This window comes from Panthera uncia (genome assembly GCF_023721935.1).
Source record: "Panthera uncia isolate 11264 chromosome A3 unlocalized genomic scaffold, Puncia_PCG_1.0 HiC_scaffold_11, whole genome shotgun sequence".
In the NCBI taxonomy this organism is placed as follows: Eukaryota; Metazoa; Chordata; class Mammalia; order Carnivora; family Felidae; genus Panthera; species Panthera uncia.
In genome coordinates this window covers 28,837,575-28,855,670 of record NW_026057578.1, presented here as the reverse complement: position 1 = coordinate 28,855,670, position 18,096 = coordinate 28,837,575, and the positions used below count along the sequence as shown (strand labels likewise).

The window sequence follows — 18,096 nt, the reverse complement described above, 5'->3', positions numbered from 1 at the left end:
CCGTCCGGGTCACGTGGTGAGGCTGCCGCCACTGCCATCACCACTGTGGGCAACTTGCGCTCGGCCGCCGCCGCGCCCCCGCCCACACCCGGGCCTCGTGCCCGCCCGGGTGGGCCCGGCCCTGGCTCCTGCTCTCCGCCGCGGCTACCCACGCCGCCTCCTTGTCCCCTCGGGCGCTGGGGGTCGCGCAGGGAGGGACATGGGTGACCGGAAGTGGAAGCTGTGAACGTCGCCGCCCGGGGCGCCGAAGCTCCAGGCGCCGTCGGGGCCGCCGCGACGCACGCATGGAGAGCGCTGGGCTCTGGGCTGCGCACCGACGGCTAACCGGGACGCACGGGTTCTGCCGGGAGCGGGCTGTGCAGAACCGACCGGCCTCTCGGGGCGCGGGAACATGAGGCTAGGCCCGGAGCCCGCAGTGGGCGAGGCGCGCGGTGTGCGGGCCTGCCCCGGTCGCGGGTGAACGGTGCAGAGCCCCGGGACTCGGTAATTGGCACGAACGGGCGCGCGCATGCGCGGGGCGGCGGCGGGCACGTGGCGGGGCTCAGGGCGGCGCCGCGCGGGAAGCGCCTCGGTGCCCAGGCCAGAGACCCCCTGACTCCGGTACCAAGTGTCACCGAGGCACGCGCCACCATGAGTCCCCCTCTGCCGCCGCCACCTCTCCCCTGTAGCCCTGAGCAGCCCTGGAGGGGCCGGCGCAGCTCTCGTTTAGCGGGCGCTGGGCCCGACCTGTCCTGAGTCCCCACGCGCGCCGCGGCTTAGTGGCCTCTCCCCGCAGCCCGTCATTGGCAGCGGCGGCATGGTCTTCTGTCTGGACAACGAGCAGCCACGCCTCCCGCTGCGAAGCGCCATGGTCCACTTCCAGGCCTCAGAAGTCCAGCAGCTGCTACACAACAAGTTCGTGGTCATCTTGGGGGACTCAAGTGAGTGCCCTTCTAGGTTCACACTACCCAGCCTCGCACCTTCAGTCTGTTTCCTATGACTGGACCCATTGTCTCCATCCCAAATTTCTTTCTACCCTTAGCCTGTTCCAGGCCAGTAGGTTTTCTTTTATTTTCCCACACACCATCCACGGGTGTCCCGACAGATGTAGCCTGTCAAATTTTTTACCCCGTCCTTGTTCAGTATTTCTTTTCCCTGACAGTCCCCCATGGGACTCCTTTTATGGGAGCAGTAGATTGTGTTGTTGTCTGTCTCTTGGGTCTACTTATCTCTGCCAGGTGATCTTGGGTCGCTGTGTACTAAGTTGAGGGTGGTGCGTGGCCAGAAGGCGGAGGTAATACAGGATTTTTTTAACCTTACCTTTTCTCCTATCTCTGTTAACACTCCACAGAGGTAGTGGTGGGCAGCCCTAACCTTGGGAAGATGAGGCCTGGACTTAGGAGGAGCTAGGGTGGGGTGAGGCCTGCCTTAGCCTCAGGATCTCTGTCTCCCTGCAGTCCAGCGGTCTGTGTACAAGGACCTAGTGCTCTTGCTCCAGAGGGACTCCCTGCTCACAGCTGCTCAGCTGAAAGCCAAGGTGAGGGAAGCTCGATAGTCATGCCAGTGGTGGGTGGGCACAGACCCTGGCCTGGCAGGGTCTTCCTCCCTGGCCTGGGTCTGACCAGCTGGGTTGGGGGGGGCGGGCAGGGGGAGCTGAGCTTTGAACAGGACCAACTGGTGGCTGGGGGTCAGCTGGGCGAGCTGCACAACGGGACACAGTACCGGGAGGTCCGCCAGTTCTGCTCGGGTTCTGGCCACCACCTTGTGCGCTTCTACTTCCTCACCCGCGTTTACTCCGAGTACCTCGAGGGCGTCCTGGAGGAGCTGACATACGGGCCTGCCCCGGACCTGGTGATCATCAACTCCTGCCTCTGGGATCTCTCCAGGTTGGGGCGGCGGGGAGAGGGAAATACTGGTTGGGGGTGGAGGTGTGGCTCAGAGGCTCTCCGCCCTCTGCCCTCGCCCACCCTGCGTGTGCCGTCCAACAGGTATGGCCGCTGCTCAATGGAGAGCTACCGAGAGAACCTGGAGCGGGTGTTTGTGCGCATGGACCAGGTGTTGCCAGACTCCTGCCTGCTGGTGTGGAACATGGCAATGCCCTTGGGGGAGCGCGTCACTGGGGGTTTCCTTCTGCCAGAGGCAAGTGACCGGGGCCCTTCAGGTTGGGGGAGGAGGCAGCCGACTGGTAGATAGAGGGCCTTCCCTCCCCGACCCTGCTTCATTGTGTGGCTCTTAGATGCTACGCTTTCTTACTCAGCTCCAGCCCCTGGCAGGGTCTCTGCGGCGGGATGTGGTTGAAGGGAACTTCTACAGCGCAACGCTGGCCGGGGACCACTGCTTTGATGTCCTGGACCTCCACTTTCATTTCCGGCATGCGGTACAGCACCGTCACCGAGACGGTGTCCACTGGGACCAGCATGCCCACCGCCACCTCTCACACTTGCTTCTGACCCACGTGGCCGACGCCTGGGGTGTGGAGCTGCCCCAGCGTGACTATCCTTCTGGTGAGCCCTACCACAGGGGGTAGGATAGTGATGCAGAGGGGGTTCACAGAGCACAGGGCTCAGAAACAGAACAGGACAGAGGTACTCGGGGGGGAGTAGGGACCTCTTGAAGGACTGTTGTGGCCCCTGAGTGCTCCTTCCTCATCCCGTGGGGAGAGTGAGATCACGGGAGCAACATCCTGATCTGAGCTTTGGTTCTGTACGGTCTAGCATGTAGAAATCTCTGTGTGGGTGAACGAGCTTATATAACCTTTGAGCACGTAAGGTAGCGGGTCAAAAGACCCCTATCCTACAGGTGAATAGGAAAGAAATGGGGGTGTTTCTAGCTAGGCATGGGGGTGGGGGGTGGAAAGACAGAAGTGGAGGAAGGATAATCATGTGGTGTGGCAGAAGCAAAGAAGCTCCTCAGTTGGTGTCACCAGCCTCTCAGTTCCTGCCTGCTCTTCAAAGGGGGCATGGTGGCTGATTGTTTCCATGTCTGCGTTCCCCCTGGATCATGTCCTCAAAGAGCAAGGTTCCTGCCGTGTTGCCAGCTCATCCTTTTTGGCTCCAGCGTCTAGGACGATTGTGTACATAGCACCTACAGAATTGTGTTTGTTGAGTTGGGGGCACGAGTCATATCAGAAGGCTGTTTGTAGCAGCACTATAGGTTGTGAGGGCAGAGAGAGACCAGGAATGTCATAGAGGTGAACTTGTAGGACTTGGTAGCCAGGAGTTGGAGCCCTTTGGGAGGTGAATTAGGAATTTGATTACATAATGGTTCAGTTTCCTTGTTTTTTAGATGAGAAGAACTAATCCTCAGCAAAGAGAGGGATGCTCTAAAGGTTGTAAGGCTAGTTTGTGGTGGCTCAGGTCTTCCGAACCCGGTTTGGAACTCCAGAAATAGAAATGTGAAAAGGAAGAGTTGGGTGGGAGGATGTGATTGGTGAGTCTGGTGCAAGCAGACCTCTGAGGTGCTGGGGAAATGTGCAGTAGATCTGGAGTCAGCAGGGCCCGGCTGAGCGCATGAGTGTGGACCGTGAAAGGAGAGAGCAGAGCGGGGGCCATGCTGTAGAAGGGAAGAGGGGCTGCTGGAGGAAACAAAAGGAAAAGAGAGCAGAGGCACTTTCAGGGAGGACAGAGTCTATTGGCTGTGTCACGTGACTGTCAGGAAAAGAGGAAGTGGTTGCTTGTAGTCAGAAAAGTGCTGAAGGTGTGGAGTTGGGTTAAGAGGCAGAAGCAATTGATGAGGGAATGGAAAATGGTCAAAATACCCCTTTTGGACATTTGGGAGGCATGGGACTGCTGGGACAGGAGAATGACAGGAAGAGCACACGTTGTCCAGAAGGAAGACCTCTTAAGCTCATTTATTGGTCTGTGGGGAGAAGCTGGGAGAGGAAAAAGTTACAGATACAGGAGCTGGGCATACAAAGGAAGAAGGCTCTAGAGGGGAGCAGGAAGTCAGAGCAAAGGCAGATCCGTGACTTTGAGAAAGGTAAGGAAGAAGGACTGTACTCTGGGCTTGGCCTGAAATGAGAGGGAATGAGGAAGACTGGGTAGGAAGCAGAGGGTGCTTTCACCTGGTGGCCCTGTTCTCCAAGAGGAGGGAAGAGAAGTGTGGACAGCCAGATTTCAGGGCGAACTGGCTCTCAGGCCTAAAACAAACAACCATCCCATTCCTAGACCCATGGATTGAGGACTGGCCAGAGCCGGATCATCCGTTCCAGGGGAGCCATGGGCAGCCCCCAGACTTCGGGGAGCAGCTGGCCTTGCCCCCACCCCAGCCTTCTCCTCTGCCCCCTCCCATACCTTTCCCCTACCCCATTCCTCAGCCCTCGCCGCCTCCCCTGTTTCCACCCCTGCCCCAGGACACCCCCTTTTTCCCAGGCCAGCCCTTCCCAGCCCATGAATTCTTCAGTTATAATTCAACAGAAGACTTCTCGATGTCACCCCACTTAGGTAGGTGCCTCCGTGGCCTCCCTTCACACCTCTCCCAGGTTCCCCACGCACCTTCCCCAGCCTAGCCTTTTGTGCCCAGGTGGGCTGAGGAGATGGGTAGCTCCTTGTGCCCCCAGGACTGGGCTCAGTCACTACTGGGTCTAGAACAGCGTCTGTAGACTCATTAATTAATCCATTGATTGTCACAATTTGCTGGTTTGGAGGTAGGGGAAGTGGTATTGCCGTTTTGCAGATGGGGAAACAGAAGCCTCGAGAAGCTCACCCTGGAGGATCAGAGCTGCCTGAAGGCAGAGCTGGCCTCACCTTGGCCACAAGCCCACTCTGATCATGACTGGTTCTTTTGTAGGATGTGGCCCTGGAGTGAACTTTGTGCCTGGCCCCCTGCCACCTCCAGTCCCTGGCCCTGTCCCCCATGGTCAGCACCGGGGCCCAGTGGTCCACCGGGGGATGCCACGCTGTGCTCCCAGCAGCCCCTACCATGTGCCGAGGATGGGGGGGCCCTGCAGGCAGCGGCTCAGACACTCAGACAGACTGATCCACACAAACAAACTGGACAGACAGCCTTCTGCCCATTCGGGGACATGGCCTGGGTAGACTGGATCTTGGGCTGGGGCTGGATGTGCCGATGGCCCTGCAGGGCCTGCTTGCCACCCCCGGTGCTGGGTCAGGGTGTCTGTTATGCCTGACATTGTTCTCGTCCATTGCTGTCACTAAATAAAGGCGTGGAAGAACAGAGTGGCATCTTCCTGTGTGAGGGAATGGGTCTCCCAAACCATGATCTCAAGGGTTGGGGAGCTGCCTCTGGATCCTCTCCAACCTTGGACCTTTCACCTCTCACCTCATACTATTTAAAAATCATCGAATGTGTTCTTCTTGCTATCTCACACACTCATTTCCACCCTTACCAGAACACAGGTGTACTTAAAGATCCTGGAGGGGTCTCCTGTTGTCAGCTGCTCTTTGGGATTGGAAAATAACAAGGGCTGAATTGCAATTGTCAATATTAGGAATTTTGGATGTGGCTAGTTCTCACCCATATTTCCCAGTCTTAATGCCTTCAGCATTCGTTTATTTCTGAGCACACACACGTCCCTCAGTTATCTGCACAATTCTTGGCACAGAGAGGACACTCATTAAGTGGTTCGAACTGTTAAACGAGAAGCTTCCAGACTCCAGTGGAAGGCTGATTAGAAATCCATTACTTAATAGACATATTGTGCAATGGGAGCAAAGTGAACACAGACCAACTTCTTTGGTTGGGGGAAGGTGGCAGTAGAGGAGGAGCTGAGGGAAAATTCCAAGGTGTGGGGTGGGGGGGCGGTTAGAGGCTGTGCCAAACTCTGTAAGTTAAAGAGGACAGGGTTTCAGCCTCAACGAGTGGTGTTGACCCTAGGTTTGTGACTCCTAAGTATCAAGGGTGGAGTGTGGGCCATATGGTGACATGGGTGGGTGTCCCAGGGTTGGGGGATGGAGCATGACAGTAGGCTGACAGGTGGTGTAAGACAGGAGAAGGTGATGGAGACCCGCTAAATCATCTTGAAGGAGAATTGGGTGGAAGAGAGAGACACAGATTTCTTGTATTGAGTTTCCACACTTGTTATTAAAATTTTATCATGGCAAAGGAGATCGTATCTCACACAAAAGGAGATGAGAGCAGACTAGAAAAGTGTTGGTCATTGATGACAATCAACTAAGTGCAAAAGAAAGGAAGCTATTAAGTTAGCCCGCTGGTGCTGGGGAAACTGGTACAGACAATGTGAGTTAATACGCTTTTGAGAGCAACCTTGAGAGGGTAGTTGAGAATTGAAAGATACAAATAAACTTGGTTTTCTTTGGTATAGATGTAAGATGGAAAGGAACCTACTAAAATGAAAGAAACCCTTGTGTTAGGGAGATAAGATTTTAGATTTTTTTCTCAGAAAACTTATTTTTGTTAATAAAAACCCATCCTTGGAGCAGACCTGCACCTGGTTTGCCTACTCTTCCCTGCCTTTCCACAAAACCCTTTCCTCTGGACACTTTTGCACCTCTGATTCTGGAACTTCTCAGTGTTGCTGGAGAAAACTGTCCACCTGGACTGACTGACATAAGAAAAGAATGAGTTACCCAGTCTCACCTGGCCCTCTCTGTTGCTTGCCATCTTGTCCTCTAAAAACTCCTTATTACCTTCCCTGTCAATCCTTCCCTAGGCTTTTCCACTCCCTTCAAATCCCATCCCAATTCTGGAACTCTCTGTTAGCAACCTTGAGACTGTTCAGTGTGCTTCATATCCTAGTCATTCTACCCCCTGCATTTCTAATCACCCCATCTCACTACGTAGCTCCCACTGCCCACAGTTATGTGTCATAACCTTTCCTTCACTTAACATAGACTAGAAATCTATCACAAGAGTATAATGGAGATAAACTATTTTATTTTCAGTTGATCACATAAGCATATAGTACAAGATACTTCTCTGGTATAGGTTTTATTCAGTTGTGACTAGGAAACAAGAAACTTAAAACAACAGCCACATACATGTCATTACATACATTTAAATTGTTTCCTGACCTTTGAGATGTAAAAATGATGAAAATCTTGTGTTTCTCCAGTACGTAGGCACACTATTTGCTACTTAAGCATGGCAGAACCCAAACTTCATTGTCTCAAAACCCATTCACGTTTAGTAGACCATCTTACACAGGCTCCCTCTCATTCACGGAATCTTGGTTTTTAAAAAATGGTTCCAATATCCTTTCCTTTGCCATACTTAGGTAGTCCTGAAAGGAGTAAAAGATACATGAGCACGTCAGCTGTGATGCCAGTCTTTATTTTCCAAGGAAAGTAAGTGTTTCGAGAAGAGAAAATCAGTGGAATTTTTTTTTCAAAACATTTTAACCAAACTGGAATTTTCCCAACAAAAGCAGATCGCTTGCCTTCCAGTTCCTTGCATGTTGAGTTCGTCTCAGTGTTTAAGTACCCCTACCATGTTCACTGGTAAAAGATAAACTCTGATTGCATGAAAATGGACCTACGCTTAAAAAAAAACAAAAACAAAAAACCTTGCTTTATTGAGATGTAACTGACAGACGAAAAACTGCATATATTTAAAATGTATAATTTGACAAATTTTGACATGCATTCATGAAGCCATCAGCACAATCAAGATAATGAAATGTATCTTGCCTCTTTATGAGCCCTTCCTTCTTTCTCTCCCCACAACCTCACATCTCCCTCCTTCCAACACCAAGGAACCATTGATACTGATCTGCTTTCTGTTACTATAGATCAGTTTGCACTTCCCAGAATTTTACGTAAATGGAATCATTAAATAGGCGCTCTTTTTTTAAAATCTGGCTTCCTTTTTTCAAAGTTTATTTTGAGAGAGAGCATGCACGTGTACATAAGTGGGGATGGGGCAGAGAGAGAGGGAGAGAGAGAATCCCAAGCGGGCTCCAAACTGTCAGCGTGGAGCCCCATGCGGGGCTCAATCTCATGAACCATGAGATCATGACCTGAGCCGAAATCAAGAGTTGGATACTTAACGTACTGAGTTAACTAGGTGCCCATTTAATCTGGCTTTCATTCAGCCTAATTAGTGGGATAAAAGGAAAAACATGCAAATTCGTGTTATGTGTATCAGTACCTCATTTTTTTACAGCTGAGTCTATGGCTGTACCAATGTTTACCCATTCACCTGTTGATGGACATTTGAGTTATTTTTAGTTATTGCCTATTGCAAATAAAGCTGCTATGAACATTTATGTACAAATCTTTGTATGGACATATGTTTTCACTTCTTTAAAAAAATTTTAAACTTTATTTATTTTTAGAGAGAGGGTGCGAGTAGGGATGGGGCAGAGAGAGAGGGAGAGAGAATCCCAAACAGGCTCCGTGCTGTCAGCTCAGAGCCCCACGTGGGGCTCGAACCCACAAACCATGAGATCATGACCTAAGCTGAAACCAAGAGTCAGATGCTCAACCGACTGAGCCACCCACAGTCCCCAATGGACGCATGTTTTCATTTGTGATACCTAGAATGAAATGACTGAATCATACAGTAGATGTATGTTTAACTTTTATTTATTTATTTTTATTAATATATTCTTTTTTCTTAATGTTTATTGTTAATTTATTTTGAGAGTGAGAGTGAGCGAGCACTAGCAGTGGAGGGGCAGAGGGAGAATCCCAAGTAGGCTCTGCACGCTCAGCGCAGAGCCTGACGTGGGCTCAAACTCACGAACCTTGAGAACCGTGAGCCAAAATTGAGAATCGGACGCTTAACCAACGGAGCCACCATGGCGCCCCTGTATGTTTAACTGTTAAGAAACTGACAAAGATTCTCCCATAGTGGATGTCCCATTTTACATTCACGCTAGCAGTGTGTGAGGGATATAGTTCCTCCACATATTCGCCAACACTTGGTATTAGTCTTCCTAATATTACGTATCACAATACATGGGTGATGTGGTTTTAATTGGCATTTCCGTAATGACTAATGAAGTTCAGCTTCTTTTCCTGTGTTTATTGGCAATCTATTTATCTTCTTTGGTAAAGTTTCGGTTCAAATTGTTCCTCCGCTCCTCCCTCCCCTCCCCCCCCCTTTTTAAAAACTTCTCAAGCTTTGAAAGCTCTTTATTCTGGATTCAAGTCCTTTATCAGATGGGTGGTTTACCAATACTTTTTCCTTCTGTGGCTTGTCTTTTTCTTAGCAGTGCCTTTTGAGGAAGAGACCACTTAAATTTTGATCAGGGGCAGTGTATTTTGGGTTTATACTTTTGGTGACATATCTAAAAAATCTTTGCCTAACTCAAGGTCACAACTATTTTCCTGTATGTTTTCTTCTAGAAGGTTTGGAGTTTTACTTGTAGGTCTGTGATCTATTTTTTAAATATTTTTTTTAAGTTTATTTTTATTTTGAGAAAGAGAGAGAGCACACAAGCAGGGGAGGAGCAGAGAGAAGGAGAGACAGAATCCCAAGCAAGCTTCCAGCCATCAGCACAGAGCATGATGTGGGGCTTGAACTGGCAAACCCTGAGGTCATGACCTGAGCCAAGATCAAGAGTTGGATGCTTGGGGCGCCTGGGTGGCGCAGTCGGTTAAGCGTCCGGCTTCAGCCAGGTCACGATCTCAGGGTCCGTGAGTTCGAGCCCCGCGTGAGGCTCTGGGCTGATGGCTCAGAGCCTGGAGCCTGTTTCCGATTCTGTGTCTCCCTCTCTCTCTGTCCCTCCCCCGTTCATGCTCTGTCTCTCTCTGTCCCAAAAAATAAAATAAACGTTGAAAAAAAAATTAAAAAAAAAAAAAAAAGAGTTGGATGCTTAATGGACTGAGCCACCCAGGCGCCCCCTGTGATCTATTTTGTATTAACTTTTGTATATAGTGCAAGGTGATTAATTTTTTTGGCATATGAATATGCAATGATTCCAGTACTATTGTTGAAGGTTATCATTTCTCCACTAAATTCTCTTTGCTGCACCTTTGTCGAAAATCAGTTGTACAAATGTTTATAGATCCATTTCTGGACTCCATACTCTGTTCCACTGATCTATTTGTCTGTCTTTATGCCAACACCATTCTCTCTTGATTATTATCACTTTATGATAAGTCTGTAAATCAGGTAGCGTTCTCTTTGTTCTTCTTTATTGAAGTTACTTTGGCTACCCTAGATCCTTTACCTTTCTGTATGAGTTTTAAAATCAGCTTATCTCAGGGCACCTGTATGGCTCAGTCGGTTAACTGTCTGACTCTTGATTTCTGCTCAAGTCATGATCTCACAGTTCGTGAGTTAGAGCCCCACATTGGGCTCTATGCTAACAGTTCAGAGCCTGCTTGGGATTCTCTCTCTCTCACTCTCTCTCAATCTCTCTCTCTCCCCCCTCCCACGCATGCTCTCTCTCTCTCTCTCTCTCTCTCTCTTGCTCTGCTCTCACTCTCTGTCTCTCAAACTAAACTAAACTAAAATAAAATCAGCTTATTTCTACAAAAAATTCTGGGATTTTTATTGTGATTATATTGAACAATATAAATTTGGGGAAAATTGACATCTTAGCAATATTGAGTTATCCATTTCTTGAACAAGATATACCTCTTCATTTATTTAGGTCTTCTTTACAATCTCTCAGCAATGGGGTGCCTGGGAGGCTCAGTCATTTAAGTGTCTGACTCTTGATTTCAGTTCAGGTCATGATCTCATGGTCTGTGAGTTCAAGCCCTGAGCGGAGCTCTGCACTGACAGTGGAGAGCCTGCTTGGGATTCTCTCTCTCTCTCTCTCTCTCTCTCTCTTTCTCTCTCTCTCTCTCTGCCCCTTTGTCTCTCTCTCTCTCAAAAATAAACATTAAAAAAATCTCTCAGCAACATTTTGTAATTATCAGCGTACCGATCTCTCACATCTTTTGCCAGATTTACGTCTAAGGGCTTTTTAAAAAATTTTAAATGATGCTGCTTTTTAAATTTCTGTTTCTGATCATTCATTTCTAGTACAGAGAAATACAACTGATATTTTCATATGGACCTTGTGTCATAATGGTGACCATGTACACATTTAGTTACTTTGCTAAATTCACTTATTCTAGTAGCTTTTCTTTTTAAGTTTATTTATTTTGAGAGAGAGAGAGAGAGAGAGTGTGTGTGTGTGTGTGTGTGCATGTGCATGTGCACATGTGTGCACCAGCAGGGGAGGGACAGAGAGGCCTCCCACATGGAGCCTGACTTGAGGCTCAAACTCATGAACCATGAGATCCTGACCTAAGCAGAAATCAAAAGTCAGATGCTCAACCAACTGAGCCACCCAGGCACCCCTCTAGTAGCTTTTTTATAAATTCAATTGGATTCTCTAGTGAAGAAATGGGCAGAAGACATAAATAGACACTTTTCCAAAAAAGACATCCACATGGCCAACAGACACATGGAAAGATGTTCAACATCACTCATCATCAGGGAAATACAAATCAAAACCATATTAAGATACCACCTCACATTGGTCAGAGTGGCTAAAATTAACTCAGGAAAACAACAGATGTTGGCAAGGATGTGGAGAAACAGGAACCCTCTTGCACTGTTGGTGGGGATGCAAACTGGTGCAGCCTCTCTGGAAAACAGTGTGGAGTCTCCTCAAGAAGTTAAAAATAAGGGGCGCCTGGGTGGCTTGGTCGGTTAAGCGTCCAACTTCGGCTCAGGTCATGATCTCAGGGTCCGTGAGTTCGAGCCCCGCGTCGGGCTCTGTGCTGACAGCTCAGAGCCTGGAGCCTGTTTCAGATTCTGTGTCTCCCTCTCTCTCTGCCCCTCCCCTGTTCATGCTCTGTCTCTCTCTGTCTCAAAAATAAATAAACGTTAAAAAAAATTTTTTTTTTAATTAAAAATAGAATTACCCTACAACCCAGCAATAACACTGTTGGGAATTTATCCAAAAGATACAGGAGTGCTGATTCATAGGGGCACATGTACCTAATGTTTATAGCAGCACTATCAACAATAGCCAAATTATGGAAAGAGGCCAAATGTCCATCAACTGATGAATGGATAAGGAAGATGTGGTTTATATATATAATGGAATACTACTTGACAATGAGAAAGAATGAAATCATGCCATTTGCAGCAACGTGGATGGAACTGGAGGGTATTATGCTAAGTGAAATAAGTCAGGCAGAGAAAGACAGATATCATATGTTTTCACTCATATGTGGAATTTGAGAAACTTAAGACCATGGGGGGAAAAAAGGGGGAAAAGATAGTTTCAAACAGAGAGGAATGCCAACCGTAGGAGACTCTTAAATACAGAGAACAAACTGAGGGTTGATTGGGAGGGCAGGGGAGAGGGGAAAATGGGTGATGGGCCTTGAGGAGGGCACTTGATGAGTACTGGGCATTGTATTTAAGTGATGAATCATGGGAATTTACTCCTGAAGCCAAGAGCACACTGTATACACTGTATGTTAGCTAACTTGACCATAAATTATATTAAAAAAAAAAAGATTCGATTGGATTCTCTACATAAGCAATCCTGTTTTCTACAAATAAAGACAGTTTCACTTCTTGCTTTCTAATCTGTATGCTTTTTATTTCTATTTCTTGTGTTATTGCTTTGGCTAGGATGTTTCTAACAATATTGAATAGAAATGGTGAAAACAGACATACTTATCTTTTTCCTGACCTTAAGGGAAAAGTATTGTTTTTTCACCAAATGTGAGATTAGCTGTAAATTTTTCTTAAGATTTTATTTTTAAGTAATCTCTACACCCAGTGTGGGGCTCAAACTCATAACCCCTAGATCAAGAGTCGCATGCCCCACTGACTGAGCCAGCCAGGCATCCCTATTTTTTAATAGGGATCCCTATTTTTTAACTGTGCCTTCTACACAGTTGAGGAAGTTTCCTTCTATTCCTAGGTTACTGAGAGTTTTGTTTTGTTTTTAATTAGGAATGAATGTTGGATTTTGTGAAATGCTTTTCTGCATCTATTGAAATGATCACATGGTTTTTAGTTTTTAGTTTAATATGGTGAATTACATTTGTGTGTGTGTGTGTGTGTGTGTGTGTGTTAATGTTGAACCACCCTTGCATTCTTGGCTTTAAAAAGGAGAGAGGTTGTACAATTTGAAGGTGATAGAATAAAGGTGGTATTTCCTCCTCCTCTCAGAAATTCCCCAGACACAAGTGAAAATGAGAAACAAACGTGAAAAAAACAAAAAGAGAGAGAGAAACAAATATAAATACCATATCTCATGACCAGGAGAGAGCAGACACCCTACACCATGAATTAGGTGGATAGACTGAAAAAAGCAGTGGAATCACTGCTTGGTATAAATTGCTTTGAAAATCATTGGGCAGGGGCGCCTGGGCGGCTCGGTCGGTTAAGCGTCCGACTTCGGCTCAGGTCATGATCTCGCGGCCCGTGAGTTCAAGCCCCGCGTCGGGCTCTGTGCTGACGGCTCAGAGCCTGGAGCCTGCCTCCGATTCTGTGTCTCCCTCTCTCTCTGCCCCTTCCCTGTTCATGCTCTGTCTCTCTCTGTCTCAAAAATAAATAAACGTTAAAAAAAAAAAAAAAAAGAAAAGAAAATCACTGGGCAGAATTTACCAAAGTTGAACATTCACATACTCTATAATCCAACAATTTCACTTCAAAAGAAATGAGTGCCTCTATCTACTCAAAGACTTACACAAGTATATTCATCTAAGTTCTATTCATAGCCAAAACTTGGAAACAAGCCAAATGTCCTTCAACAGGAGAGTAGATAAATAGTTGCCTCCCTTACAGTAGACTAATAAAGGAGAGCACACTGTTGATAGATGCAACAACATGGATGAAATCTCATAGCCGCAACCTTGAAAGAATCCAGACACTGCAGTACATTTTGTATGAGTTTGTTCTGCATGATTTCAAGAATAGGCTAATCTATGGCGATCGAAGTCACAATAGAGGTTACCCTTGGGGGGAGGTATTGATTGGGAAAGGACAACATGGAACTTGCTTAGATGATGGAAAAGTTCTATATCTTGATCTGAGTGGTAGTCACATGGACACCCAAGTATATAAAAATTCATTGAGCTGTACCCCGAAGATTTGTGCATTTTACTTGCACATAAAATGTGTGTGAATTTGATGTCAGTCAAAAAGGAACAGGATGGTTTTTTTTCTAGAAAGTTTAATTAATATTAAGACACCTAAAATGCAATTCACCATATAAACAGAGTAAAGCGGAATAACCAAATTGTCCTTGTAGTGGATGCAGAAAAAAAACAATGTCATTCAATATCCATTCACAGTCAAAACTGTTAGCAAATTAGGAATAGAAAGGAATTTCCTTAACTAGATAAAGGTTAACTACCAAAACTCTACAGTAATCCACATTAAAAAAAAAATTTTTTTTTAAGTAGGCTCCACATCCAACATGGAACTCAAACTCAAGACCTTGAAATCTAGAGTTACATGCTCTACCAACTGAGCCAGCCAGGTGCCCCATCTACAGAATTCTTAATGGTGGCACCTTCGGAGAAGTTCCTTTAAAATCAGGATCCAGTCAAAGGTGCCTATGAATAACAATTCCACATGCCATTATCTGGGACCTCAGCTTGCACAGTTAGATGAATGCAGAGGGAGAGGCCTGATGACATACTGATAACATGTGGCTTTTAGATGGATGTGGTACCCTTCAGTTTAGAGGACTTTTCTACTTTCATATATGTTACAAATATTTTACAAGTATGCAGTATCACATATCAATTTTCAATACTGTGGGGTTTTTGTTAGACATTTAAAGACACAGGCCAGAAAATACGGTAGAAGCAACAGATCTTAAATCAAGTTATTTTATTTTTTTAGATGGCAAATATTTGAAAGGTAAGAAGACGGTAAAAAGGAAGCAAGACCCAGAGCATAGATGTTTGCTCAGCAGGAAAAAAAAAAAAAAAAATTGTTTAAAACTGGTTGCATCCAGACCCTGACAAAACCTCGCAAAAAACAGCTCTTCACCCCAGGAGGGATGGGATAATAGACTGGGGCTGGCCCGGGAGTCCGTGACGCCTTGAAGACGGCTAGACTGGACTCTTCCTTTCCCAGGTTTCTCAAGCGCCCTGCGCTTGACGCCCCTGGATTTCCGGCTGGGGGATCCAGGCTGGAGATTTGGAGAAAGAGGTGAGGAGTCAACGAAGCCCTTACTGCGATGACAGCGGGCCGAAGATGCCCCTCCCTGGTCCCAGGATCTACCCTCGCCCCCAGTGCCAGCGTTCCCGCCAGTGAGAGAGACCCCTCCCTTCCCTTCCTCCCCACACCCCAACCAAGCCCTACTCTTCGCTGCCAGAGGAGCAGGTATCCGCTAGGGGGCGCGCCTGGCATCGTCGGCCACCCCCTCCACAAGCTGCGACTCCGGGGGCTGCCGACTTTCCGGGATGGCCAGCGCATTCCCTTTGGGGGTGTCCACAGCCCTCCGATCCCCCGCTTGGCACAGGGTTTCCTTCCCAGCCTCAGGCCGTTGCCCGCCCCGCTCTGCCGCCACGGTCAACGCACCCGATTCGACCGACGCCCTCCAGCCGTCACCCCGGCTCCTATCGCGCGCACCTGAGCCTAGCGAACCGCGCCAGGCGCCCCACCGGGCTCCTGCTCCTGGCCTGACCTCCCCAAGCGGCGCGGGCCTCCCCCCCCTCGCCCCCTCCCTGCAGAAGCCGGTCTCCTCCCTCCTCGGTGAGGATAGCCGCTGCCCGCATCCGCGAGCCAGGACACACTTTACCCTGCACCCCTGAATCTGAGGAAGAGCGCCCCCTCTCGGTTCCCCGCAGCTGACCCTTAGAAATCCCCTGGCGCCCCACCGCCTCCTTCTTCGAGGGATGCCTCACCGTCCCCGGGGTGGCCAATGACAACGGTCTCAAGTGGTGTCCCCGCCTCCTGAGACTTGATGCCGCCCTCTCGGACCCTCCGCGTCCCGGCCGCTCTTACAGTTTGCACTTGGGGCCCAGGAGAATCCTGGGTGCCGACCCCCCATCTGTGTATGCAGCTGTGGATCCTTCTCTGCTCTCTTAGCTGCACCGCCCCCGCGGCTGACGCCTCCTCCGCTCCCGTCCCTCCTGCCCCGCCAGGTCTGGTTATCTTTCTGGTCAGGCCATCCGGTTACTGGGTCCCCACCCCCACCCCCACCCCCATCCCCACCCCCACCCATCAAAGCAGGCTGCAGGGGGACAGTGGGGGAAGCCAGACAAAGATACCATCCGGGTCACTCAGGCCAGTGGGACAGCTCTCCTTGTTTGGCCCAAACCTGAAAGGCTTGAGAACGCCTTCATTCCAGCACATTCGTTCTCCCCAGGCTTGCATTTTCAGTCTTTTAACTCTAAATGGGTGATTTTGTCTACATTTAAAGGAATTCCAGGAATTAAATTCATGTTATCATTTTTCTTTCATCTCTGCAAGGTCCCTCACGTTTTCCCCTTTTATCTGTATATTCCACTCCCCTTTGCCTGCCCCTAGACTTGGTCATTCCATTCTGTCGATCCTATGTTTTTACGCGTTCTCAGGGAGAGAAAAAAAAAAAAAAAAAAAAGGTGGTTTTGCGGGCATGCATTTTCACTTTGTCTCAGAAGAATTGTATTATTTCTCACTCAGGTTTCTTTTCACTCAGTGCTAGGATTTCAAGATCAACACACAGAGGTGTCTCTTCTAACGACGGTGCTCATCCACCCACCGTATTTTACCTTTCCCATCTCCTGCACCACTCTCAAACATATCCTTTCTTGTGCAATGCTTCTCAAACATTTGTGTGCACGGGTAGCACTCCGGATCTCCTTAAAATGCAGGCTCTGATTCAGCAAGCCTGGGGTGGGGCCTGACACTGCATTTCTAGCCAGCTTCCAGGTGAGACCTATACTGCCAGAACTGGTGGGACCACGCTTTGAGAAGCAAGGCCCTAAGGGCCTCTGTGAGAATTCATTTTGAATTGCTGGGTCACAGGGTATGTGTTGATCTGATAAATATTGCCCATCAGCTCTCCAGTCTGTCCTTACCACTTTATCCTCTACCAGCAGAGCAGGAGGGTAGAAGGTATGTATTTATGTGGGGAAGGGAAGAAGGCTTTCTCCTTGTTCCTGTCCATATCCTTCCTCCCCCTCCCCTGCAGTGTGCCTGGTCTGGGTCAAAATGTCCTCTCTCCTTTAATCAGAATGACCCCAAGGCTCTGAAGTGATGACCCTGACCACATTTGAGGGAGAACCATAAGGAGACGGGAAGGAAGGACTGTGCCTGGAGTTTCAGGCACGGACGCTGAAGGCATCTGACCAGTGGCCTTCATGGTTATGAAACTCCACAGCAAATGGGTTTTAACAAAAATAAACTTGTGTTCTAGGGGCCGGTCCCTATTGGCCTGAATGTTTAGGTGATAGGAGAGGGGAACTTTGGTTCTGGGGCTCCAGGAGCAGAAATTTTAGGCTTAGAGATGCAGTGGGGTGAGGACTGGGTAGGGGTCAGGCGGGTGGGTCTTAGCTGTGATTAGAGCTGTCTGCCATGTGCCTTATATGGTAATGACAGATCACTATGTTGCTTGGAGGGTTAGCTGGTATATGAATGGCCGCCAACATGCTGGGTATGAAGGGATGCCGCCTTCCAAGATCTGCCTGGTACTTGTGAGCAGCTTGTTGGGACAGTTTCAGAAACCCACGGGCTATGCGCTCCCCGACTCACACAGCTGGCCAAGTATCTCCTGGCACTGAGTCCCAGCCCCAAGCATTTCACAATCAGGAGAGTCCAACATCTGCACATTTTGAGATTTCATGTCACACGATCTTTTACATCTTGTCCACACCCATCCATCCCCGTTTAACCATCGGAGGGCCAAAAGGGTACCCATGACAGAGCATTTCTCTGAAGGCCTAGGGAAGCTTCCTGCTCTTTCGACCACCTTCGAGGTCAGAAGACCTTTCGAGCCTACAGATTTTTCTTATAGTTCAATGCAAAAATCTTACAGTTTTCCGGTCTTTGCGAAGCGCTTCACACACAAGGTATTGCCTTTGACTCACACCAGCCCCGTGACAGGGTTGAGACCCACTCACCCCTGAGGTTCAAAAGAATTAAGTGGCCGTGGCCACACATTGTGTAAGTGGAGAAATGGGACTTCTTGTTCATTTTTCCATAACAGACCTTAGGAATCTTAGCGCGGGTACCCTTTGGGATCCTCACTACCCTAGTTGGCCCGCTTAGAGATGTGCACTGAGGCAGAAG

At 48.4% G+C, this 18,096-nt stretch overlaps 1 protein-coding gene across 2 annotated transcripts; it reads left to right on the top strand.

Moving 5' to 3' along the window:
* Positions 1–93: 93 nt before the first annotated feature.
* PCED1A (PC-esterase domain containing 1A) lies at positions 94–5,152 on the top strand. 2 transcript variants are annotated; one of them, XM_049651065.1, is made up of 8 exons: positions 94–483; positions 776–920; positions 1,437–1,516; positions 1,627–1,865; positions 1,968–2,118; positions 2,237–2,483; positions 4,350–4,421; positions 4,768–5,152. In XM_049651065.1, exons 2-8 carry the CDS (start codon positions 797–799, stop codon positions 5,013–5,015), a joined length of 1,161 nt encoding a protein of 386 aa, XP_049507022.1. In that variant the 5' UTR covers positions 94–483; positions 776–796; the 3' UTR covers positions 5,016–5,152. The 2 variants fall into 2 exon arrangements, with proteins under 2 accessions (XP_049507022.1, XP_049507021.1); XM_049651064.1 differs by having other exon boundaries at positions 4,146–4,421.
* The last annotated feature ends 12,944 nt before the right edge of the window (positions 5,153–18,096 follow it).